The sequence below is a fragment of the Oryctolagus cuniculus genome, chromosome 3 (assembly GCF_051225735.1).
Source record: "Oryctolagus cuniculus isolate XC-2025 breed Fujian yellow rabbit chromosome 3, ASM5122573v1, whole genome shotgun sequence".
Lineage (NCBI taxonomy): Eukaryota > Metazoa > Chordata > Mammalia > Lagomorpha > Leporidae > Oryctolagus > Oryctolagus cuniculus.
Window position 1 is genome coordinate 84,546,891 of NC_142869.1, and position 27,555 is coordinate 84,574,445.

Below are 27,555 nucleotides of genomic sequence, written 5' to 3' on the forward strand. Positions count from 1 at the left end.
TTTATTAGGTATAGTTGATATAGTTTATTGCATATTATTATTGTAGTGAATATATATTTATATTTGAACTTTGTTGGATATATTACTAAAAGTTTTATGAACCCAGTAACTGTTAAAGAGTGACAGCAACTTATTTTTGGTAAGATAATTGTCCATAAGCAAAGGAAGTACTCATTTCTCTAAATGCTTTAATCTTTCTTAGAAAAATATCTCCATATTATAGGACAATTCTCTTAGGATGAAAATGTAGTTCAACTCAGTCCAGTCGACTTCTGTTTACTTTTGTCTTAAAAGATTAATGAAAAAGGATTGTTTAGAAAGATTTTTGGAGAAATCCAGAATTAGGGCTCCTTTAACTACTGGTTAATCTGGTTACTTTGTGTTTACACTTAAAGGGGTTTACTATTTATTCTTATGGTTTTATTTCTCCAAAGTGAAGTCACATCTCTGGAAATGGGGGGAACTCATAAGTGGTCTAACAATTAAAAAATTTAGTTTTATACTTTACATTTGTTTCAGTTTTGATAGAAATAAATCTAATCCTTATCTTACATTGAAACATGATACAATTTTTAAAATGCTATTTTATTTTATTTTTTTAAAAATGCTATTTTAAATCTTTATCATAAAATTTTTGATCACTGATTGTGTCTTGTACAACAATATGCCAGGATAGGGAGTTTGGTAGTAAGAGAGGGCAATTTACAAAGAAAAGATATTGATACATATGCCACTACCTTGGCTGTAGTGATTTTATGAGTCAAAATCTCAAATCTTATGATTTATATGTGGTTTGTCAATGTATACCTCTATAAAATTTGTTTTAAAAACACCTTGCTGGGCTCTGACATTGTTAGTGCTGGTATCCCATATAGGTGCAGGTTCAAATCCCAGCTGCGCCACTTCTTCTGCAACTCCCTTCTATTGGCCTGGGAAAGTACAAAACAGTGAAAGTGCTTGGGCCCCTGCACCTACGTAGGAAGCCTGGATGAATCTCCTAGCTCCGACTTGGTTCTGGTTCAGTCCTTGCTGTTGCGGCCATTTGGGGAATTAATCAGCAGATGGAAGCTCTCTCTCTTCTCTCCCTGTGTTTCTGTAACTCAATGTTTCAAGCAAATAAATAAATCTTTAAAAAAAAAAACTTGCTAAGAAAATATGTTTGAAGCAGCCAAAATTACGTTTATTCAGGCCTCCATGACCTATTTCTGAGTGATCCCTGTTAAACATAAGAGTGGGAATAAGAGAGGGAAGAGATGTATAATTTGGGACATGCTCAAGCTGACTTGCCCCAAATGGTAGAGTTAAAAACATACCAGGGGATTCCAATTCAATCCCATCAAGGTGGCATGTACCAATGCCATCTCACTATTCCAAGTGATCAATTTCAGTTCACAATTGATCATAATGAAAGGACTAAGAGTCAAAGGGAGCACATAAACAAGTCTAGTACCTGCTAACACTAACCGATAGAATAAATAAAGGGGAGAGTGATCCAACATGGGAATTGAGATACTCAGCAGACTCATAGAATGGCAGATGTCCTAAATAGCACTCTGGCCTCAGAATCAGCCCTAAAGGCATTCGGATCTGGCTGAAAAGCCCATGAGAGTATTTCAGGCATGGAAAGCCAAGACACTCTGGCAAAAGATCTCTGCGAGTGAGATCCCAGTGGAAAGAACAGGTCTTCAAAGAAGGAGGTACCTTTCTCTGAAGGGAGGAGAGAACCTCCACTTTGACTATGACCTTGTCTAAACAAGATAAGAATCGGAGAACTCAGAGGGCTTCCATAGCCTTGGAAACTCATGACTGGAGCATAGGGAGATTACTGATGCCATAGACAGGAGTGTCAATTGGTAAAGTCAACAACAGGCGTCACTGTGCACTTACTCCTCATGTAGGATCTCTGTCCTTAATGTGCTGTGCATTGAGATTTAATGCTATAACGAGTACTCAAACAATATATTTCACTTTGTGTTTCTATGGGGGTGCAAACTGTTGAAATCTTTACTTAATGTATACTAAACTGATCCTCTGTTAAAAAAAAAGAAATTATCAACTCCCAACTTGACTCTCACTGGGATTAAACATGACAATAGGTCTGATCAGATTTCATCATCATTAAAAAAAAATCATCTATTATTTTTCACTTTATGTTTCTGTGTGGGAGCAAACTGTTGAAATCCTTACTTAATGTATACTAAGCTGATCTTCTGTATATTAAGATAATCGAAAATGAATCTTGATGTGAATGGAAGGGGAGAGGGAGTGGGAAAGGGGAGGGTTGTGGGTGGGAGGGACGGTATGTGGGGGAAGCCATTGTAATCCATAAGCTGTACTTTGGAAATTTATATTCATTAAATAAAAGTTAAAAAAAAACAATTCCACATTAGAGCTTCAATGTAACTAGTTAAAATTTTATGTTTATTGTCATTTTATTTGAAAGGGAGACACAGAGAGAGAGAGAGAGAGAGACAGACAGACAGACAGAGAATCTTTTATGCACTGGTTCACTCCTGTAATGTCTGCAACAGTCAGAACACTGCTAGGCAGAAGCCAGGATTTGGGTCTCAATTCAAGACTCCTAAGTCAGTGTCAGGGCTCCAAATACTTGAGCCATCATCTGCTGCCTCCTATGGTATGCATTAGCAGGAAACTAGAATCAGAAGCAGAGCTGGGGCTCAAACTCAGGCACTCTGATACGGAAGGTGAGTATCTCAAGTGGTGTTTGCTGCACCAAATGCCTACCCCTGGAATGACTCTTTTTGGCAGAGGGCCTCAGAATATTGTTCTTCACACACCATGTGTAGATTTGGGGTTATTTCTTGTTAGATTTTTTTTAACCCGACTAAATCATATAATATGAAGAGGAACACAATATAAAACAATTAAAGGCAGAAGTACTGTGACTGAAGTCAAACCTGGAAATCCAAGAATCATCTCCTATTCCTTTTTTTTTTCTTCTTCCCAGGAGCTTCTCAGGAGCTCCGTACAATCTGATGAGTACAGTTTTAAAATTATTGCATAGATTTACTCTTCAAAACTCAAACAACTGAAGCACTTATAGCAAATTTTGCATATATACATGGTATAGGCAAAAGTTTTCTTTCTTTCTTTCATTTCATGTGTTTCATATATGCAGTTTTAAGAACATGATGATACTTCCCATTCTGCCTCCTTCTCTCTCACATTTCTTCTCCATCCTTTCTTATAATTCCTTGAATTTTTGCAATGACATACCTTCAATGTAGTTAATAATCACAAGTTTAAGCCTCCAATGAATAAAGAACTCAACAAACAAGAAAGTAGAAAGACCACAAAACCTACACATACCCTTATTGTTTCCTCGTGACCCATACACTCCTTTTGCCTTCAACTTGGAACAGTGTAGAGTTCCATCTCTGCTGTATGTCCACCATGCTCAGTGAACTCTTCCTACATCTGAAGGAGATAAAAAAGTAATTGGAGTTTTTAAAAAATGCCATTAACGTTGTTTCTTGTAAGAAGTGCACCAAATGGATGAGTAAAGACGTTTGCTTTTACATTTAAAAGAAATTTTGAAATTGTCCCTCTGAGTTGATCAATGAAAAGCTGACTCAGATAATCTATTTGTATCACCTAGTTAAAGTACTCATAACTAAGGCCCCAAATGATTTTAGCGACTTAATCTCTTGGATGATACTGCAATCCACTCAGAGCTTCATTATTTGATTAATCCAAGCTAAAATAGGTCAGAGAATTATTTATTGTCCTTGTATTGCATGATGGACATTATCTATTGTTAATTATTATTTATATTAGGTTTAAAGTTTTTCTTTTTGCTCTTTTAAATATGTATGTCCAGTTCCAAGCTAGTATTTGCTCTTTATCCAGACTAGGATTTCTAAGGTAAGAACTTCAGGACCTCTGGAAGTGGAACAGCCCGTATGCGATGCTGGTATCTAAGGTGGCAGCTTAACCTGCTGTGCCACAACACTGGCCTCAGAAATCCTATTTTTTAAGTTACCACTCAGTCCTCTCCAGCTCTACCTTAATGAACAGATGAATTGAACTAACAATAATCCAGAAATTTCAGTCATTGGCTCTGATGATGTTTGGCAGACATCTTGATATACTAAACCAACGGACGTCACATGCATTCTAGTCTTTAGACTTCTTAAGGGCGATGAGGACATCCTTACTGCTCTTATGGGCATGAGACATTTAAAATAGAATGAAACTCATTTCTTTTAAATCTTCATTTTCAGTTATGAAGAGTCTTCAAAAGTTCATAGAAAATCTCTATGTGGTTTCAAATTTTCTTTTTCACAAAAAATAAGCTCATTATTAATTCAATTTCCCCATAAACTTTCTAAAGTACTGTAGATTACTTAAAACAAATCCAAAAAAGTAATAGCTGATGTCATATCATGTGCTACACATGGGCTGTTATGTCTGTTCCTCTTCACAATTATTTGAGTTAGACTTGTAATAACTGAGATGTGAAGAGTGTCTGAGTCAGTTGAGACTGCCATAACAAATACCATAGCAAACACAAACTGTAGACTGGGTAGCTTGAAACAACGAAAATGTTTTTTCTCATAGTTCTGGACTCTGGGAAGCCCAAGACCAGGTGCTGGCCATTCAGTTCCTGGGGAGGGCATTCTACTTGGATTGCAGATGACTGCTTTTTTGTTGTTGTGTTTTCACATGGCAGGGAGAGATCTCTATGACTTATCCTTTTTTTATTTTATAACTAAAGCAAGTATTTATTGCATTTGATTTTTAATTTATTGAAAAAAATTGTTACATAAAATTTTTGACTGACATAAGAATTTTATATAGTTATGAAGCACTGTGTGATATTTTGGTACATGTATAATGTCCAAGCAGGGAAAGTATTTCTGTCTCCTCAGATATTTGACATTTCTTTAAAGTGAAAACATTCCAAATCTTATCTTCTAATTTTTTAAAATAGAAAATTATGTTGTCCATGAACATTATCTATAGTCACCCTACTGTGCAATACATCCCCAGAACTTTATCTCATATCTAGCTCTGACTTGGTACCTATTAATCAACCTTTCCCCATTTCTCTTCCCCTTTCTATTTCTATTTCTCCGGTAATCACCATTATACTTTTAACTTCTTTTAAAAAAATTATGTAGTTATTTATTTGAAAGGCAGAGCAACAGAGAGCAAGGGAGAGAGAGATTTTCCATCTGGTGGTTTACTCCCCATATGGCTGCGACAGTCAGGGGCAGGTCAAAGCCAGGAGCCAGAAACTGCACCAGAGTCTCCCACATGGGCTCAGGAACCCAAGCACTTGGGCCATCATCTATTTGATGTATTTTTTAGTAAGCAAAGTCTCCATCACTGCATTTTGTCTTATACATTTATCTTATCCATTTGGCTGGCTCCTTTACTTGTTACATTTAGTAGGTTCTCTTTAAGCTAAACTCACTCTAACTTTAAATACATGCATTCTGTTTTAGTAAAAAGATTGTCTAACTATTTTAAATTCTAGTATTAACTTCAAAATGATTTTAAAAGGACATTTGACTTTTTTTGTTACACGAAGTTTCTTTTCTTGACTTTGGTTTTGATTGTTCCTTTTGCTTGCATTTCCTGATCCTCCCCTGAAAGCAGTTCTCTCAAAACCACTTGTCCCCAAACTCTGCTAAAAAGAAAAATAGTGTGCTCTTGAGTACCTTGTGATGGTGACCTTGACCCGTTGGCACTTGCTGGGAAACAATCTTGAGTCACCTTGGTTTTCCTTCCTGGCCACTCCACCTCCCTTGGGACCACTTACTGAGTCTGAAAAAGTCCAGTCTAAAAGGTAGCCAGCAGTGTGCCCTAGGGTGGCTGATTTTGTCTTCCTATTATACCTTGTAAAGATGATGGATCATTTTAGTAAGGATAAAGTGGTGGAAGGACAACCAGAAGAATGCTGAGTGGCTGTAATCCAAGTAGCAGACATAACGTCTTTCTGATGAACGTTAATGAGCTGAGGTGTACTTCAGGGAGAGTACACCTCAAGGACTTTGTGAGGGAACAATGCATAACCAGCACCTGTATTTCTTGCTTGCATTCACAAGAGCCAAATGTCCACAAACTCTGACTTTTGCATAGCTCTGCTAATGTTAAGAAGGGGAGTGGATGTGAAACAAGTGGCAGAAAGTGAGGAAGTTTTTCTTTCTTCTTAAAAAACATGGCAGATGGTGTTTTGAACACAACTTGCCATAGAATATGAAAACGTAAGAGTTCTGGGTATTTGAGGGAGAAAAAAATAAGTTGATTTTTTTTTTTAAAGTTTGAAAATCAGCTTGAGGTTCTCTCAGGAGCTTACAGAAAAAAACAGTGAGAAATGGGAGTGAACTGCAAGATAGGGTTTGTGTAACAAGCACCTCAAACCACAGAAGTCACGTGGGCTGTCTGCTTTGCTACTTTTGATCACTTGTCTGAGAGTGGTACTTTCAGCTTCCCCCATCCTGCAAGGCCACTCAACCATGTGCCTGCTGGAGTAATCTTTATTCACAATGTCTTTAAAAAGACTCAAGCAACAGAGCAGCAATGGCAATTTGGTGGACTATAGCTCTGGTCCAGCATATAGCTCTTACTCCGCACTCCCAGGCAGCTTTACAGAGGACGACAACAGAAGGATTCAAATGCTGGCAGACACTGTGGCTACTCTGCCTCGGGGACGAAAGCAGGTATGATGGTGATTTTGTACCTTTATGAGGGTCATGTTCTCCTGAGAGCAGAGTGATAGTGGTTGTCCTACCTCGTACTAAACGTTTGATCTTAGAGGCTTTGGAATTAGTGAGAGTACGAGTGAGGAAGGAGGCCAGAGACCCAAAGAGCTACTACTGGCCTAGTCCAAAGATTAGAGACCTTAATCAAGCACCTAAATGTTCTCTTCTGTTCAAGGAAAAGCTTACAAACTGTTCTCATTTGAAGAGGTGCTCAGGGCTAAGGAAAACCATTCAGCACAGCAAACTTGAAGACGGTTTATATGATCACAATTGCGAGAGCAAGAGAATGTCTGACTTTTCCCGCTTTAGTTCCTCACTGATTCTTTTCCACCCATCCTCACTTCTAGCCTTTGTTAGTCATGTCAGCTCATAATCAAAAGAGAATGTTTTTTTCCTGAGGACACATTTTGTTGACTAAGTTATGTTCAGCTCTGGGGCACTGGCACATACCTTATGTTTCTGGGAAATAAGGTGTCTTGGACAGGTGAGTGCCAGACTGAACCCCAGCTGTCCGGCCTCCTAGTTGTGGAATCTTGAGAAAGTCACTTGCCTCTCTAAAATTCAGTTTTATTTTTTTCTAAAATGCGTATAATTTAAAAAAGCACCTCAAGTGAGCTCTTGCTACTGAGGTAAGGGTGTGTGCAGCGCCTAATATGATGCTTGAGGTGCCGTCTGTGCTCCTCAGAGGCCCGAGTATGCTGTTTTAAAACTTCCAGTGCAAAATAATCCTCTAGGGATGAAAACTCCATTGGAAAAATTCATGTCCAGCTGGATGTAACTCAATTTTTGTTCTTTGCTTTCTAATTTGTAAAAAAGTATTTTTAAAGAAGGGTACATCTTCAACATCTGTTTATATAACTTGTTGTAATGCCCCCAAGAATATATTTGAATGTAGGTAGAGCACTTACACAGAAAAGACTTAGAATTCCTTTAGAAGATAGATTTTGGCCTTTAATCTTGCTCTCGTGCTCCTCTTAATCCTTCTAACTTCAGGATTAGAGAGTTCAGTGTTGTATATAGTTGATTTCTTGGTATTTTTCACGCTGATGATGAAGGGTGTAATTTGCCATGATTTGGATAATGGGTCACTCTTAATTCAATGTTATTTTATGGTACAAAGTTTAATGTATTGATAAATATTTCTATTAGTTTACGACCTCTGTAAATAAAGCAACATGAAAAATATCAACATCTTTATTCTGTTTTCAGATATACAGAAATTTGTTTTTTTTTTATATATATTTGCCACAAAGCTACAGAAATAAATACTCCTATGGTTCACTTGATTAGGCTATAGTTTCATTTTCTTCATTGAATACTTTCTGGTAAAAATAGGTGCTAATTTTGGAAACAGAGTCAGAATTTTCCATTTCTATATGTTCAACTCAGTCTCATCATTTTATTTAGTCTTAAGCCCAGAAATTTTGGTGCAACAACGTAGTCTGAGCAGCTACATGGGAGTAGATAGACATCATGCTATGTGTAGGAGGCTCAAAGATCAGAAGACCATGTTTCCTGCCGTGGTAGTGTTTACAACTCAATAGGCAGTATGCATGCAGTGTTATAGAAAGCAAAACAGCATAAATACTCTCCTCCAAGTTATGTGTCTTTGAATACAACCTTGAAGGATATTCAGTATTACACAGCAAGTGGGTAATTAATGCTGTGGCACAGAGCCTGGGGCCTTGAGAACATGTTTGTGTAACTGTGTAAGATTTAGTGTGTTAAGAAAACCCAGGGCATGCATAGGAGATAAGAGATCTCAGAGCTGGGTTGCTTTGCAAAAACATCTGTATGTGTTCAGTACAAACACATTTTCTTTTCACATGTTCTCCATCTGCTGTGGGTTGAACCCACGGATGTTGACTCTGCTGATATAGAGAGCCAAATGCCATTTGATTAACACAGAGAGCCTCTGAACTTGGATGAACAGTGAAGGGTTTGGGGAACTTAATTTTGGAAAAACGGTATGTTGGTGAGTAGAGAGTTAGCAGCACGGGAGGAACTTTTGCAGTAGTTCAAGAAAAAAGAAATGACAGTGGTGAAAAGACAGAGTATGAAAGGCACTGAAGACAGAGTCACATTTGATTTTAAACCTGAGTGAAGATAGAGTGAACTGAAAAAAAAAGAAAATCAAAAATGAGATTTAGGCATATGAAATACACACATGTATGCACACAAATATGAGCACATGTATGCTTGTACACAGCCCTGCACCAATTAATTTATGCATACATTCTTATCTTCTCCAGATCTTTGTCATATTGTTCCACATAGTAGACTCTGCATATTCAAACGGTTTTTCCTGCTATTGTGGGTGTTACTTTTTTAGAAAAAGCAAAACAAAACCTCTTGAACATGAAACTTCAGAATCTATACATTTATCATGAATGAGACTAGATGCAAGTGTACCTCAGCATTTCACAATTTTCCAAACTGATGTTCTTTTCCTTTAACTGGTTTTTAGAGACCAGTCACCCATTTGGCACTGACTGGATTGCAGACAAGAAGAGCCCTGTTAGCAATCCCATGAGCAGGTGTTTCTTCCCTACTGTTATTTTCAACACTTTCAGAGCTGACGTCAATAATTCATACTTCTTGTTCCTGTTGGCGTTGGCTTTTGCAAAGCTGTATCTGGCTACCCTGTACTTTCAACATAGACTTCACAATCAATTGGGTGTATACACTCAGAATTGTTTAAAGATAGATTTCTCTGTGTATATTTCCTCAATACCTGCATTTGTTGGAAGTATCAGACAACCCAGAAAAGCTTCTACTTTTGAACATAGTTTAAAAAAATTTCACGCAATGGAAAAGTCTGTAGGAAGTAGTGAGAAGGAAATAAGAACAGTTTTTAGAAACACAGTAATGCTAAAGGAGTAGTAGTGACTGTGTTTTACTGCCCATCTTTCACATGGTAGCTTTGGCAGGTACCTTCTGGAAAGTTCAGAGTGCTGGAATGAGAACCAGAGTCCTGGAAAACTGGCAAGAAGTTTGTTCAGTAGTAGTACCACAAACCGCATTTTTTTTGCCTGATTTTCTTTTAGTTATCAAATCATTACTAGCTAGGCAACTCCTGGAAAGGCGATTTCACTTAGAAGTTCAGAGAAGGAACTTGTGCTGAGCCCTGCAGTGTGTGTATTTCCAGGACGGTACTGCTTTTTGTGAGCTTTCACTGTATTTCTGGAAGCACATCCACCAGGTACCATAACTGCAGGTGCTCCTAACTGCACCAAGGGGATTGGATCATTCCATGATGCTTTTAGGTGGAAAATGGTGTGAGTTTCACTAAATACAAATTGACAAAGTATTGTTTAATCCATTCTGTGGCATGCTTGGCATCAATACCTAACCATTTGAAAAAGAGGTTCGTGAACCTATAATCAGACCTTCCTCAGAAACTGCAGCCTACTATTGAGGGTTCTTAGGGAACTTACAAGTTAGGAAGTTGAGTTTAGTTTCTTTGTTTTGGTGTGTGTTTGAATAGCCTGCAAACCTTGCTATCAAAATCTCTTGACGGTAAAGAGTAGGGCAGGAGCTGTATTCATGGAAAAATTAGGGTGAGGCAGAGTACACATCATTTTGGGACTTTTGAAACAAACAACACCAATAAAACACCTAAGCTGTGAATCAGTATCCTCCCCCTATCCCACCCCTAGTGCTTTCAGGAAATGAGTACAGAGAATGGGTACCAGGAAGTAACTGTCATTTAGCAACAGAAGTGGCTATGGTGTTAAACTTTGAGCTTCTCAAAGGCAGCCAGCTGTTTGGCTGAGCTGCAGATTACCTCCATCTTTTGCAAAATGACAGCTGAGGTATTTAGTCTTGGTTTCCCATTAAAGCAGGACGTGTGAATCACTGCACAGCAGAATAAATTACATGTTGAATATTAAAGCCTGATCTTTTAAGTCATGTGACAAAAAGCAGAAGAAGAGCAATCATAAGCCCATCCCCAGGCATCATTAGATTAGTGGCTAGCGAGGACTTAGGGAGCTTTGTCTATTCAGCAGTCATAATTGAATGTGTAGTTTGCAAGCCTGCCAAATTGCTAAACCTAGATTTCTCATATTAGATAATGTGTAATAAAAGACAGCTGCTGCCAGCATATGCTGTGAATTGCACACCAGCTCCTCATTCATGATTTTTGGTGCCATCACTACAACCCTGGGTAAAGGGTCTGTCTGGGAGGTCCTCGTGGTGATGGGCTGCTAGCCCCAGGGAAAGGGGTGCAGGGAAAATTGTTTCCCAAGTATAAGGCCCTTGGTAAGACCTGAGATACATTTCATGTCACTTTGGCAGATCATGTGGTGGGCAAGCTACATGGAACCTTGAGAACATTCTTTCTACATCACTGGAGTCTGACAGCCCAGATCAAAAACAAGGAGGCTTTGTGTCAACACGTGGCCTGTGTCAGAAAATTGGATGGTGCCTAATTTATTTAAGCTGCTTTTTTATTTAAATGCTAGGTGTCTGAAACAGCCGCCTTGCTAATCCAGATGGAAACTAATTTATGATTTGACTTAGGCTGATTTTTTATGTGTCACTGATAATCCGAAGTCAGTCAATCCATGGGAGTTGAACGTTGCTATGCTTCTCATGTTGTGCTAGGCAAATGTTTTCATTTTAGAAAATAGAAAGCTTGGAAGGAGGCATGTGGTGGAATTGTCCTTCCCTGTGGAGGTCTTGGATCTGTCTTGTGAACCGAAAAGATTTTAGATTTCAGTCTACCAAGCATTACTTTGTTTTTAGAAAGCAGGTTGGATGAAATCTTCAGGATCCCATCACTGCTATGAGGGTTAGCCTAGTAAAAGTATGTTTAAAATAACCAAGGCTTGAAATTTAATAATTCATTTAGTCTTGGTATCATGTATCCATTTTATAGTTATATGTTAATACATCACTGTCCTACATTATTTTCTACTCATTTTCTTTTTCTACAGTTCTTGCTGTTGTTGGATTGAAATTTTGTTGTTGTCCTCTGGTGCTTTTTAAAAATATAACTAAATAATTGTTATTTTTGGGTTTTGTATTCTTTGATGATCACCCTTGAGTTTTTCTTATGATTGTTTAATGTAATGAAGGAGAAAGTTGAATAATATCTTAATATATTCCTCCTGAACTTGAATACTTTAACTTGGATATTCACTCCCACTCATTTGCTTGTGTTATTGTCTTGTAGTTTCTTTTTTATTATTTCTCTATTTTTCAGTTTGCACTCTGTTTCAGGCAGGATTTGGGGGTAGAAAGTAAACAAATATATTCTCTAAGAGGCTCAAAGCATTCTGATGATTATGTATAGAAGTGAGGCATTTAATCCAGTATGCCCTTCATTTCTAGACATAGAAGTACAACTGCACATATATGTATATGGTGGGTATTAATAGCAAGAGTACTATTTTAAAAATTTAATCCTAATTTATAGTTATTGATGATGTAATCAAATATGACCTACCCAAATACCTTACAATCTGAACTGAGTGGAAGACAAGCAGATGAAAATAATTAAATAGATTAAGAAACTGTAATTCCAATACTAGGGGACGTCTGAAAATGTGTGGAAACACAACTTTCCTGCTCTCTTCTACAAGAAGGCAGCCAACCACATAGCTGAATGGCCCCCGTCCTTGCTAATGGGACACATCAGGCTGTAACAAATCACACAAATTGTTGTAGACCTTCCACAGTTATTCCTTCATTAAGTTAAAATAGATTGTTTTAGTACATCCAGAAAATAATTTTGGCCATGAGCTATACTATTTATCTTCAGGGTAATATAAATGAGTCGAGGTCTAGAACTGACAAAAGAGGAAAATATAACTAATTTACATCAAACTGGAGAGATAGATCACCTTACTCTTACGTTAACTTTACTGACCAGTGGCCGAATTTTGAAGACTGGACCATTCCAGAAAATCTGTGCTTCCCTAAAGTAAAGCAGGCGTCCCTCCTCATAAATTTCTTGCTGAACATTTCATTTTTGTAACTCATTGTATGTACATTCACTTCTTCTATGTAGTTTTCTCCCACTGTTTTATTTTTTCCTGTACTCACTATGCTCTACTCTGATATTTTATGCATTCACTTACACATGAGGGCACTTAGAAAAGTTCACAGAAAATTAAATTAATAATAAATTCATTTGGGAGAAAATTTTTTTGAAATCCATGCATAGGAGTATGACAGCCATGTTAGCTTGGCAATTCAGTAGTTTGGGCTAGCAGCATACACTTATGCTTTGGACCCTTGGACCAACACTTGAGAACAAGCTAATTAACATTTACCAAAATATCCCCAAACAAAAATCACACAAACGTCCTTTGTAATCCTTCCAAATAGAAGCACCACCTTTTGTTAACTTTTAATTTACAATAGTGGTGCGTATCCTGAAAGCTGAAATTCACGTGATCTTTTTAAAAATGTGTAAAGGAGTGAAGATATTATTTATACCATTCTGAGGTTACTCTCCTTTATTGGCTGGAAATCTCACTGCACTCCTCCAAAACAATGCACAGACAGAATTAGAGTTTGAGTTGTTGGTTTCACCTGGATTATGCCTCTGTATATGAGCTGTTTTTTATTTTATTTTATTTTTTCTAAGAACCAACTTCAGCTTTATTTATTTCCTAATTGTATGTATGTTTTTATGTTATTGATTTTTGTTTATATTTTCCACTTTCCTTCAGAATTTATTTATTTGAAAATCAGAGAGTGAGAGAACCTTTATCCACTGGTTAATTCCTCAAATGCCTGAAATAGGTGGTGTTGGAGTAGGCCAAAATCAGGAGGCAGGAACTCCATGTGGGTCTCTAACATGTGGCAGGGACCCGTGCATTGGAGCTATCATCTGCTACTTCCTGCATGAATTAATAGGAAGCTGGATTGGCAGCAGAAGCAGGCTTCAATCCCAGGAGCTCCAACATGGGATGTGAACATCTAATGGTGATGTAATCCACTGAGCTATAACACTTGCTTCTTTGTGCCGGTTCTTTAGAGATCATTTTATTCTACTGAAAATGTGACACTGAACCATTAGGAAGAACAGTGTCATTTTATCAGCATCTCCAAAAACTATCAGGCATGAGTATTTGGGTTTTGCATGCCATTCTCTGGATCTTAGGTTTCTTTGGCTTTCAGGGTGATTATGAATTGCTATGGTTAATCTTTTGGATGCTTCTTAAAATACAGATCAGAGAAGAAGTTCTCATGGGAAGCTCTGGGGGTTTGCCGAAATACACGAACTCTTTTCACCACAATGCATTACATCTGAGCACCTTTAAGCCTTCAAATGTAGTTCCTAAAAACACCCTTGCCCAACTCCCCTTTTTCATCCCTGGAGAATGGAAATTCCTGCCTTTAGTGACTATTTCCCAGGAACTGTGCCAAGAAAGTTGATAAAACCCACGAAAGTCCTCAGTAATCTAGTACAGTTTGCCGATGTATCTTATCTTATGGACCTTGAAATAACTGTGTACCTTTTATATTTTTCAGCTTGCTTTGACCAGATCGGGTTCTTTGGGTGACTTTTCCTGGTCTCAAAGGTAAAGAGATTCATTTATTTTTGGGTCTGTTACCAACACATTTTTGGAACCCAACTATTCAAATTGTTCATACGCACACATGCCCTCCCCCAACAGTGTCATACACATTAAAGTCTACATAAATGTTAATTGTTACAGTTATTATAAATCATGAAATATTCCAAGTCTGATACTTTGATGTTAACGAAGATTTTTAAATTTTTATTACAGAAAGCTTGTTACTGTGGTAAAGCAGGATAATGAAACATTTGGATTTGAAATTGGGGTAAGCAGTTTTCAAATTTTCTGGACTTTCAAGGAAGAAACTGCATTGGCAGTGTCATGATGCTTGCAAAAAAAAAAATTGAAGTTAGTTATACAGAATTATGGAAACTGAGTTTTATTCAGTGTTTGGAGGTTCCTGGTTGTATTTCAGTGTGCTAAGTTCTGTCATGGAAAACACTGAAGCTGCTAAAATTAAGTCCTTATTTTAGGTATGAGATCTGCTCAGGTCCTGTGCTTAATTTCTTCCATCTTCTCTTAAGTCTGAGATGGATCAGAAATGCATGATAGCAGTCTGGTCTTAGATAAGAGAGGGAAACATTTTTTAAAGGTGTACTTTTTACATATTTGTTTTTGATATATTCATAATCACGTTATACTGTGTATCAGGTTATGAGTCTTTACTTTGATATTCAAGAAGTGTTTGAAAGCTATATAATGTATTTTGAATGCATGTGTTCACAAACAGCTCCTGTTATGTTTGATTCTAAAGATTTCACATTGGATATAGTGAGAAATTTAGACCCTTTTTTCTAATGACAGTACTTCATAACTGATACTTGAACCACTGTAGGACATTTGCCTCTACTTGCAGGTTGTTTTAATGCTGTAAGAACTTTCTAACAGTCTTTATAGACTTCAATGTAATTGCCTAAGAATTTTATCTCTTAGTTACTGTCTCCTTTTCCATGACCCTGCTTTTAATGATGGTGAGTTAAGACAAAAGACCTCTAGTCCAACCAAATATATCAGTAGTGGCTTAAGCGTAACTGTTTTCTTCCATAGCACTTTTTGCATTTTCTTCAGATGTGCTTTGCATAATTATATTCTTACTACACATCAGATTTTAGATCTTAGTTTTGGAGCTGCTCTCAGAAAACTTTGGTATGAGATCAGCCCCACAATTGGAAAGTCAGTGTGTATTTTAAGATCAAGAACAGGAAGCTGCTAAGTAAAACATGTTTTATGAATAAAGAAACAAAATGGAATGAACAGGGAGAAGGCTATAAGAGAAAAGAAGATATCTTCTACTTTTTGAACTCTTAAATTTGCTGAACTCTATAGTTTATCACAATATTTGGTGAAATCCATCTAATTTTAGAAATATGGTATGCTCTTACATGCCCTATTCACATAAAACACTCCCTAAATTGTCGTAGAGACACTGCTTTTTGTGACTGCTTCTTGTCAAATGAGAATTACCCTCAAGAATGAACAGCAGTTGCTATTGAAAACAGGATAAATGACTACTCACTTATTCTTACTTTTCTCACTCTGATGTGATACAATTGCCACTGCTTCTACATAATTCTCTACTTAGGGCAAGAGTTAAAATTATCCTAAGTGGACAATAGGCCATCCCATCACTGAACCCCTTGTCTGTCAGCAGGAGCTAATGGCTTCAATCCTGAGCTGCAGCATGTATGTGTTAACTGAGGTGATACAGGAACACACACCAATGTCAATTGCTTCTGGTATATGCTTCCCATTACCAGGTTCATGCCCTAATCTATTCTCTAGTATTCATGAGATTTGTTGAGTTTAACAAATAGATGAAATGCTTCTGAGAGCTTTTTGAAGACCAGAGAGAATGTCATAGCCTCTGTATTGTATACCCAGTGTGAATACATATTTGGGTCCTGGTGTACCAGGTAGGTGACTTTGGAAGAGACCAGATACATCCTCATGTCTGGTTTTCCCATGGGTACTAGTTTTATGCTGCTCATGAGAACCAGTCGGCATGAGGAAGACACCTGTATTCATATTCTTTCAATTTCTGCCTTAGAAGAGCCTTGGAGTTTAAAGGAAATAATGCATTTAAGGCAAATAGCAATGTGCCTGGTATAAGCAGATGATTAAGAAATGACAGGTGTTAGATTGAAGGTCACTGAACCTGAGAAAGGACAATGTGACCATTATGTCTCTGAATGCAGATGATCATTCAGTCTCTGGGGCCTATAATAGGAACTAGATTGTGGTGAGAGAGAGTGAAGTATTCAACTAATTACTATTTTCTGTAACTTTGGGACTTCTGTCACTTCTTCTTTATCTCTGTCTTCCAAATTATATGCTCTTTGTGACCATATAGGTAGGTACAACTAAATAAATCAACATATGTCCCCTGCACTGTACTCACTTGATCACTGGGGATGCAGGGTATATTCTCACTACTGTTGACAATTGTTAGAATAGTGGCTTCCAAATGAGTGTCAGTTTTATTTGATTTGATTCATGTACTGCATGAACTAGACCAACCTTCCATCTCTGGAAGTGTTCAAGATGAAGTGCAAGTCCTCTGGCAGAAAAACTGCTAACAGAGTCTCTGATATAGATGTGAGATGTATTACAACACCTTTTAAAAATTTCTTTGAAAGACAGAGAGATAGATGGACAGAAAAAGATTTCCCATCTGTTGGTTCACTCCTCAGATGTCCACAATGGCCAAGATTGGGCTGGGTCACAGCCAGAAACTGGGAACTCAGTGTAGGTCTCCCACATGGATGTTAGGAACCCAATTACTTGATCCATCACTGCTGCCTCCTGGGGTCTGCATTGGTAGGAAGCTGGAGTTAGGAGCCAGAGCTGGCCTTGAAATTAGGTGCTCTGATATGGGACTTGGACATCTTAGTGCCTGGGATAACTGCCCACTCCCCTACATGATTTTTTTTTTTTTTTTTTGACAGGCAGAGTTAGACAGTGAGAGAGAGAGACGGAGAAAGGTCTTCCCTCCTTTAGTTCACCCCCACATGGCTGCTATGGCTGGCGCACTGCACCAATCTGAAGCCAGGAGCCAGGTGCTTCCTCCTGGTCTCCCATGTGGGTGCAGGGCCCAAGCACTTGAGTCATCCTCCACTGCCATCACGGGCCACAGCGGAGAGCTGGACTGGGAGAGGAGCAACCAGGACAGAACCGACACCCCAACCGGGACTAGAACCTGGAATACTGGCACCGCAGGTGGAGGATTAACCTACTGAGTCACGGTGCCAGCCACCTACATGATCTTTTAAAGTTCCTTCTACTTTTTAGATAAGGAGATTTTTTTCCTTTTTTATTTTTTAACTTTTATTTAATAAATATAAATTTCCAAAGTACAGCTTTTGGATTACAGTGGCTTTTTCCCTCCCCCCATAACTTCCCTCCAACCCGCAACCATCCCATCTCCTGCTCCCTGACTTGAAAGTCAGAGTTACACAGAGAGAGAAGGAGAGGCAGAAAGAGAGAGAGAGAGAGAGAGAGAGAGAGACAGATCTTCCATCTGCTGGTTCACTCCCCAGCTGGCCGCAACGGCTGGAGCTGTGACCATCCGAAGCCAGGAGCCAAGAGCTTCTTCCAGGTTTCCCACGTGGGTGCAGGGGCCCAAGGATTTGGGTCATCCTCCACTGCTTTCCCAAGCCATAGCAGAGAGCTGGATTGGAAGTGGAGCAGCTGGGACTGGAACCAGTGCCCATATGGCATGCTGGCATGGCAGGTAGCAGCTCTACCTGTTATGCCACAGCACGGGCCCCAGATGAGGAGATTCTAAATGTCTTATAGGTTGAATAGAAATCCTTCAGAGGTTAACCAACTCAAGGTTTTCACTCATGGTTCCCAGGCACCATCAAATAAGTAGGAAGGAACATTAGAGAACAATTCCTGTGTAAGAAAGTAATACTGTAGTTTTCTGATTTTAGGAATCATATTTTTAAAAAGATTTATTTATTTTATTTACTTTAAAAGCAGAGTGCCCAAGAGTTGAGGAGGTGTGATACAGAAAGACGAAGAGAATTTTTTCATCTGCTGATTCACTTTGCAATGGTCAGGACTTGGCCAGACTGAAGCCAGGAGCTTAAAAAAGAAAAAAAATGTTGGGGTGAACATTGTGGTGCAGTAGGTTAAAGCCCTGGCCTGCAGCACCGCCATCCCACATGGGTGTTGGTTTGAGTCCCAGCTGTTCCACTTCTGATCCAGCTCCGTGCTAAAGTGCTTGGGAAAGAAGCAGAAGGTGGCCCAAGTCCTTGGGTTCCTGCACCCAATGGAAGACTGGGAAAAAGTGACTGGCTTTGGATCTGCCCAGCTCTGAACTTTGCAGCCATTTGGGGAGTGAACCAGTGGATGCAAGATCTCTCTCTCTCTCTCTCTCTCTCTCTCTCTACCTCTCTGTAAATCTCTGCTTTTCAAATAAATAAAAAATCTTTAAAACAAAAGAAAAATGTTAGTTATAGGTCATGGGGGCACAATATCTTGTAAACATTTGTTCATCGTTTTGGTACAATTTGGGATTTTTTTTAAAAAAAAAAAAAAGAATGAAAACAACCACTACTAAACTACTTGGCGAAATTGAGGTAAGAGGGAAGGTGTAACTTCTTCTAATTTAGTGGAGGTGACTAACGAACCAGTGAGAATTCAGAGCAGATGTGCTCAGAAAGGGAGGTAATTGAATCAATTATAGTAGTTTTGAAGAAATACAGGGCAGATTGTCATTATTTGCAGAACTATGATTTAAAATAAGCATTGTTGGCATATTTTCCTTACTGGATGTACTGTTTTGTATGCTCCTGTAATGAGTGTTTTAGCTTGGGAGAATCACATAGAGATTTTTCTTTTTGCTTTCAGCCACATTTTTTAACCCATTAGTAAATGAGATACTTAAATTTATCTTAATAAATGTAGGATGATGATAGTCTCAGGTGGCTGTAGTATTGAAAATATGAAACACTGAGCCACTCTCAACCCATTTTCTTTCTCATGACAGATGTTTTTTTATGAATGGAATTGGCTGCAGGCTGGTGGAATTGCAAAATTGTTACCTTTCATTCAGTTTATTGTCAGGGAAGCCTTTCCAAATTGTCCTTTGCACTTACTTACTATTTTGCTTACTGGTAATTGATACAATTTTAGTTTTGACAAGTAGGTTTTGAGTGTTTTGAACAGTAACTCTCTATTACCATCATTTTTACAGACACACAGGCTCCAGAACCAGAATGTTTGCTCCTCGGACATGTGCACTCTGATCTGCAAAGTAGAAGAAGACAGCCCTGCTCACTGTGCCGGCCTGCAAGCTGGTAATTCTTAACTCTGCTCATTATGAATCGTCAGAATAGAAAGAAATGAAAACTTTTTGCTAGTGAAAGTCGTGTGTGGTGTTTGCCTTGAATTTTCTTAGTTCCTTTATGTTGCTAAGATTTAGAGCTTGCTTGTTTTGTTTTATCTGCGTGTCAAAAGTATTATTCAACTAATCAATATAGCACTCCTGTTTTTCTTGATATCTCCCAGGTGACGTCCTTGCGAATATCAATGGCGTGAGCACTGAAGGCTTCACCCACAAGCAAGTGGTTGACCTGATCAGATCGTCAGGAAACCTGCTCAGGTAACTATCCAACTAGCTCCTGTGGGGCTTCAAAGATGTGACCATCTCTCATAATGCCTGCTGAGTGAATGAATGGGCTTTTTGTTCAGAGATCACAAGAAGAGGGGTAGAGCACCACAGCTTTAGGATTGGGAACAAACATTTTTTTTTATCAGCTCTTTTGTTCCTCAAGGTTTTCTCACACTTGAACAAAGTGTCAACATCTGAAGTCAGAAGACATCAATAGCTCAAAGTCTGTGTGGGAAGGATAGAATTTAAAAATGCATTTTTTAAGCCAAATTCAATTAAACTGGCACACATTCTCTTTGGACTGAGAGGAATTGCTCCAGTTTCCACAGTTGATGTAATCTTGTGGCTAGAACAAATAAAAGGTCATAAGGGCTGCACATTTTCCTCTTATGCCACAAGCTGTTGTTTTTCCCTGCTAGTGTTCCATTTGGAAGGAAACACAGTCTGCCCAATGCTCTCCACCCTGAAAACTTCCCCCACGTCCTCCACACATAGCTACTGATACTCAAAGCTTACCAGGAGGACACTGGTCTCCCCAGCTCGAGACTAGTCTGACTTCTCCACCATTGCATGCCTAGTACCTAATAAGACCTTAATAAGTAATTGAAAGATGGAATTCACTCATTGATTAAAATGGTGTTTGTCGGGAAAAATGCCATATTTCCAGCTCTGTGATAGTCTCAGGAGAGACAAAGACAAAGGTTTGCTTAAGTGCTTTAGTAATTTTGGAAGAAGATGGCTGAAGAAACCTGAAAAGCAAGTGCTTTTTTATGTAACTGGTAACTACTATGAGTAAAATAAACAGAGCAATGGCATAGAACACGGAGTAAACAGGCTGCTAGTTTAGCTCAGATGTGTACAGTGGTCCTCTCTGGAGGTGAAATTGGAGATGAAACTGGATCTGAGACCTAACTGAAGAGAAGGGGTGGTCATATGAGCTTCTGGCAGGAGCATTTTAGGTAGAGAGGACTTGATTTCTCAAAATGGGCTTGGCACATCCAATGGACTGAGAGAAAGAATGCATCCATCACTGGTGGTGGGTGGATTAGGAGAGGCTGATGAGAATGGAGAGAGATAATTGGTCAAGGAGCAGATTAGGGAACTCATTGGCATTGCTGAAGAGTTTAAGTTTTATTCTAATTGAGGTGGATCCCGTATTATGCTACTCATCCTTTACAGTGGCTTTGTGGGTTTGTTTTATTTCTTGTTATAGATGAAAGGACCTGAGATTTAAAAAGGGCTTAATGAAGGTCACCCAACCAGTGGGTTTAGGGATGGGATGGGTCACTTTCTCAGGACACCAGGATCTATTCTTTTCAGCTGCAGCCTTTCATTGTAAGCTGCCAATAGAGGATCTACTGGATGCTCTTCTGCTACACTTCAGAGGATGTTTTTGTTGTTTGGAATGTGGATAAGATGCTTGGTGATGGTAGAAGATGGACTCCGATTCTATGGGTCCTCTGAATTCAGGGTAAATGTTGCAGGCTCTCTTGCTCCAGAGAAACCTGGATTCGGATAATAGGAACTATACAGAGTCCAAGCAAAATGCTGTGATTAGATTTAGAAGGGAATATGCCACATGAGGGAAGTGGGCAGCCCACAGGTGAATAAGGAGCCATAGGTGGAGAAAACTGTTGGGAGGCTGGCGCTGTGGTATAGCGGGTAAAGCCACAGCCTGCAGTGCTAGCATCCCATATGGACACCGGTTGGGGTCTTGGTTGCTCCACTTCAGATCCAGCTCTCTGCTATGGCTTAGGAAAGCAGTAGAAGATGGCCCAGGTCCTTGGGCCCCCGCACCCACATGGGAGACCAGGAAGAAACTCCTGGCTCTTGGCTTCAGATCGCCGAACTTCTGGCCATTGCAGCCATCTGGGGAGTGAACCAGTGGATAGAGGACCTGTCTCTCTTTCTATTTCTGCCTCACTGTAACTCTGCTTTTCAAACAAATAAATAAATCTTAAAAAAAAAAAAAGAAAATTGTTGGAAATTCAGATGAAGAAAATGGAAGACAGTCTGTACAGATACTGAAGACAGTGGCCTATTGAAATTTGCTCATAGACATCTATTGCCTGAGAATGTTCTTATATCTCTATAAATTGAATTACACCTCAGTTACGAGAAGAAATTTGAATCAATATTTTTAAAATGCTTATGTATGTGATTCACAAATTTGTTATTGTATTCAGATGGATTGTTTAGTAGTCCAAAAAAGGGTCTTTCACTTGATCACACAGCACAAATCAAGTCAATCAGGAAAGAACAAGTGTTTTATTTTTAGAAAGGCATTTGATGTAGGAAGAATAGAGCACAATTAAGTTGATAATCCTAGGATTTAACTTTTGTAAGCTAAAGATCTTAAGATGAAAGAGTCATACAAAGGTTGTTATTATATAGGTGTTCCAGTTCTGTTGGTTCTTGTTCCAAAATTATAAAGCAATTTACAGATGTGAGGGCTTACCAGAATCCTAGGAAGAAAAAGACCTCTTCCTATCTCAAGAAATAACATTTTGATTCCCAAATGCCTATTGCTTTTGTTGTTGTATTCTTCGTGCTTAGCCTGGGGCTGAGTCTGATAGTAGATGTACAATAAATGTCTATTAGCCAATGAATGAGGTGATTCAGCCTGTCCCCGCAAGAGTAAGTTCTGGTAGGGAGCAATCATCATTGTCATATAGTAACTTCTATACAACACGAACTATAGGATACAAATTCTTCAGCATGTTTTCTTTTAGCCACTCTTTTAAGGGTTCTGTGTTTGTTTCCCTTTCTTTATTTTCTTTCACTGAATGGTATCAGAAGATTTGGCCCAAATCCAGACACTTGAAGTACCATGAGATCCATAGGGTTTATGTAGCGTTTTTAATATAGCTTGTGTTCAAAATGTAGTACTCCATAAGGATGGCACTTGTTTAAATGAATCACTCAGGTTATTTACCTCCCTTCTCTTTTTTTGTTTCTTAAAACAGGATAGAGACTCTTAATGGAACAGTGATTCTCAGAAGATCAGAGCTTGAAACAAAGCTGCAGGTTTTAAAGGTAATTTAATACAGAGAGGCACATTTTTCACCCTTGAATGTGTAAGTGGCAGAATAAAGATCTATATGAGGAATGGAGGTAGCTCTTGAAGACAAAATGTGATGATGAATTTAAACTTCTGAATTATCAAGAGCCACACAATTACCTTTGCAGGAGTATCAACTTCTATAAACCGGTGTAAATCACTTTCTTCCTTCCTACAGGAAGCCACATCACTTGAAGAACTTGTCATCAATGCACCTGTTATCTCTTTTGATTTACATATTGCTTGGGAAAAATATGAATCAGGGAGAGGTGGTGTTTTCATCCTGCTCCCAAGTGGTGCATGAGAGTGCTGGGGATCTGCGATTTTTGCTCTTCCAGTGTTATCCTTTTGTGTCATTCCCTTCTGTCTTATTCTAAAAACAAAGGCAATTTCTCTGCAAACCTCTGCCTGTCCTTGAATGTGCTTTTATTGACAAACACATGATAAATTTTGGAGAAACTAAAGTTAAAGTTTCCATGAGACAGTAGTGCACAGTGCAGGGTATACAGTGAAAATTCTTGGAATAACTCCTCGAGTGTCTAAAAAACTCTCAGTTTTCTGGACTGGTGAGGGTATACAAAGGCCTGGACACCAGATCCTGACTCACATGCATTTGAGCAGTAGCTCTGCAGACCCTTCTCCTGGCCCCAGGTGACCTCTGCATCCCAGTGCTCCCTCTGCCAGCCCGAGCAGAGGTATATTACTTCCTTGAGTTTTGTTTCGAAACATGAGGGATTTTCAAAAAGTTTATGGAAATGCATATTGTGAAAACTGCGTAGATTTCAAGAAATTTTTCAACATAAAACTTACTTTGTAACTCCATTTTACACAAACTTTTAAAAGTCCCCTTATTAGTTTTCTTTACAGCATGAACTTACCAACTTTTGAGCCAAAGAGGGTAGATTCATTATATTTGTATTTATATTTTACCTTGGCATCTTTCTATTCTTCTACATTCAATGAGTTAGCAAACTCTTTTTTCTTTGTTAACATTGGATGATATCCTTGACATTTTGCTTATCCCTGTAATTTTTTTTTTTTTTTTTTTTTGGACAGGCAGATTTAGACAGAGAGAGAGACAGAGACAGAGAGAAAGGTCTTCCTTTCTGTTGGTTCACCCCCTAGATGGCCACTACGGATGGCGCGCTGCACCAATCGAAAGCCAGGAGCCAGGTGCCCCCACCTGGTCTCCCATGTGGGTGCAGGGCCCAAGAATCTGGGCCATCCTTCACTGCCTTCCCAGGCCATAGCAGAGAGTTGGACTGGAAGAGGAGCAGCTGGTACAGAATCTGGCACCCCAACTGGGACGAGAACCCAGGGAGCTGGCGCCACAGGCGGAGGATTAGCCAGTGAGCCGCAGTAATTGCTTTTAAAATTCCTTGAAAAATCTTCTCAGATTTTGGTAGGGATTGAATTCCATATATATAATAAATCAATTGAAATTTTTTTAGCTTAATTGTTTTTAAAGATTTTATTCATTTATTTGAAAGGTAGGGTTATGGACAGAGAGAGAAGGAGAGATAGAAAGAGAGGTCTACCATCCACTGGTTCACTCCCCAAATGGCTGCAACAGCTGGAGCCAGGCTGATCTGAAGCCAGAAGCCAGGAGCTTCTTCCGGTTCTGCCATGTGAGCACTTGGGTCATCTCCTATTGCTTTCCCAGGCTATAGAAGAGAGCTGGATCAGAAGAAGAGCACAGGACAGAACTAGTACCCATATGGAATGCTGGCCCTGCAGGTGCAGGCTTAGCCTACTGCACCACAGCATCAGCCCCTCAGCTTAAATTTTTTACCATTGAACACAATCTTTTTTTTTATGGGCTTTTATGTATCTAAAAATTATGTAATTTGTGCATTTTCATCTTTTATTATATTTATTCTTATGTAATTTCTAATTTTTCTTACTATATTAGATACAGTCTTTTAGTTTTCAACTACTCTTGCTATTGTTTTATTATTATTTTTTTTTTATTTTTTGACAGGCAGAGTGGACAGTGAGAGAGACAGAGAGAAAGGTCTTCCTTTTGCTGCTGGCTCACCCTCCAATGGCCGCCGCGGCCGGCGTGCTGTGGCTGTTGCGCTGCGGCCAGCGCACCATGCTGAGCCGATGGCAGGAGCCAGGTACTTATCCTGGTCTCCCATGGGGTGCAGGGCCCAAGGACTTGGGCCATCCTCCACTGCACTCCCTGGCCACAGCAGAGAGCTGGCCTGGAAGAGGGGCAACAGGGACAGAATCCGGCGCCCCGACCAGGACTAGAACCCGCTGTGCAGGCGCCGCAAGGCCAAGGATTAGCCTAGTGAGCCGTGGCGCCGGCCTTACTATTGGTTTGTGTCAAATGTTAGATCCTCTAGTTTTGTTGAGCATCCTTTTTTTCTGACAATACTTTGTAGGTTCCCTTAGGTTTTCTATATAAATGTCATATCTTCTGCAATAATGAAAATTTGTTAAAACTTACAGTACATTGATTAGTGGTAATCCTGTTCTTGATTCTATTTTTATAAAGACTTTATTTTGAGAGTCTGAGTGACAAAGGAAGAGAGACACACTCACACACTCACACACACACACACACACACACAAAGAGAGAGACAGAGAGAATCTTCTATTCACTGGTTTTCTCCCCAAATGGCTGTAACAGCTGCAATTTGGCCAGGCCAACGCCAGGAATCTGGAGCCCCATTCAGAACTCCCTCCTGGGTGACAGGGACTCGAGCCATCATCTGCTGCTTCCCAGACCTGCTGCAGTGAGATGGAGCAGGAGCAGGAGCAGAGAAGCCAGGACTTAATCCAGTGTGTAGGTATGGGTATGGATGGCAGTGGCTGTAAGCAGCTTAATCCACTGCACTGTAATGCTGTGCCCTTGTTCGTGAAGTAAAAAAGGAAAGCTTCTAACAGCTTGTCATCATGTTTTTATAAGAGTAAGTAGTACTTTATATTCTATTTAAGTTTATAAAACTGTCAAAGTTAAATTGTTTTTATCAAAAGGAACATAGTCTTAGTGAGCATCTTTTTAAAAACAATTAACTTTTTCAGCATTTTTTAGAAAAAAGAAAGGAATATAGAAAATGGACTAGTAAGATTTAAAATTAGGGTGAATATATATTGGTATTTCAGGAAATAAAGTATTCGCTTGCATAAAACATTATTTCACTTTTCTAAGCCATTTCTAGTCTTTGAAATTTTCTCCTGAACATTTAGTATACATGTTTTTCAAGATCCCTGTCATCTTCCAGTATATCATGAGGATACTGACATGTTTCAAAGGTCCATTTGACACCACATCTTTATTCTTATTATTTACTTTAGAGAAGTTATTCAATTTAGAAAAATTACAATAGACTCTTCTAATTTTAAACAGCAGGTTGCAAAGAAGAATACCACTTTATTCAATTGGTGTGCTTGCTGCTGTGTCTTGCATTCCACTTCTACCTCTGGGTTTATTTTCCCTCTTGCTTTAATGCTTTCTTCAGTGAGGGTAAGGAGGTTTTTGTAAACAAGCAAAAAATAAAAAAATAAAATAAAAGGCCTTTGTCTCACTGCTGCTGTTGAGACAATTTTCCTTGGAGTTGATGTTTTGTTCCTCAGCACTTTATATGAATTCTTCTTTTGCTACTTCTGAGAGCACTCCTAAATGTTTGTCTTTTTTTGGTTTTCTGCATTTCCTGTACTTTCTTCTAAAAGTTTTAAAGATTTACCTTTTCACATCTTAGTTAATTTTTGCATACAAAATTCAAATTTTACTTTTTAATACATGAATCATCAGTTCTCCCAGTACTATTTATTGAGTAGTTCTCTTTTGCCCCTGTCTAAGCAATTTCTGCATTTTCATGTATTTTCTTACAGGTGCTCCATTCTGATCGTTTAGTGCATTTGTCCAAAAAATAGCTTATAATAAGTAGTGTATCTAGTTGGGGAGTTTATAATAAATCTTGATATCTGATTGATATCTATTCTATGTTGTTCTTGGTCCTTGTAAATTTTAGAATCAGATTGTCAGGCTCCTTAAATCAATGGTAGTGATTCAATATCACATTTTTAATGTATAGATCAGTTTGAAGAGACTTGACATCAAATGGGATTGTATTTTCATATTGATGGATGATCTTACCATTTAGTTGTTTCTTTGATGTCTTTCAAAGAGTGTCACAGTTGCCTGCATGCAGATATTATATCTCTTTAATCCTGTGTACATTATTTTTCCCCTCAGTCTCTTTATAAAAAAAGTATTATTTTGACTGATGTTGATATACAAAGATGTGAAACATTTTTTCTATGCAGTTATTGTGCTCAAATATCTTGCCAAACTATATCATTTCTAATAGATTATCTGTAGATTATTCTTTGGATTTCTGTAAAGCCAATAGCTAACTGGAAAGAATGGCATCCACTTGATTTTCTTACTTCACAGCACTTGCAAGGATCTATCATACAGTCATGAATAGAAAGTGGGTGGTAGGCATCCTTCTTTTCTGTTTGATTTTAAAGAAGATTCCTCCAATTCTTTACCATTTCAAATGAGCTATCTCATTTAATCAATATTTTTTTTCAGATTAAGGAGACCCCCTTCCATGCCAATTTTCCAGTAGTTTTCTAGTCCATTTATATTAA

General features: G+C 38.6%; 1 protein-coding gene across 5 annotated transcripts in view; it reads left to right on the forward strand.

Annotated features, from left to right (window-relative positions):
• CYTIP (cytohesin 1 interacting protein) overlaps positions 1-27,555 on the forward strand; it is a 74,202-nt gene that overhangs the window by 38,322 nt on the left and 8,325 nt on the right. For 3 of the 5 annotated variants that reach the window (XM_089329127.1, XM_089329126.1, XM_008258600.5), the window contains 5 exons: positions 14,220-14,269; positions 14,480-14,534; positions 19,470-19,572; positions 19,784-19,877; positions 22,853-22,922. In XM_089329127.1, the coding sequence (XP_089185253.1) occupies positions 19,509-19,572; positions 19,784-19,877; positions 22,853-22,922 (228 nt within the window). In that variant the 5' untranslated portion in view covers positions 14,220-14,269; positions 14,480-14,534; positions 19,470-19,508. Of the gene's footprint in view, positions 1-6,396; positions 6,690-14,219; positions 14,270-14,479; positions 14,535-19,469; positions 19,573-19,783; positions 19,878-22,852; positions 22,923-27,555 lie in introns of those variants that run through there. The other 2 variants (XM_002712194.6, XM_089329128.1) reach the window with 2 other exon arrangements.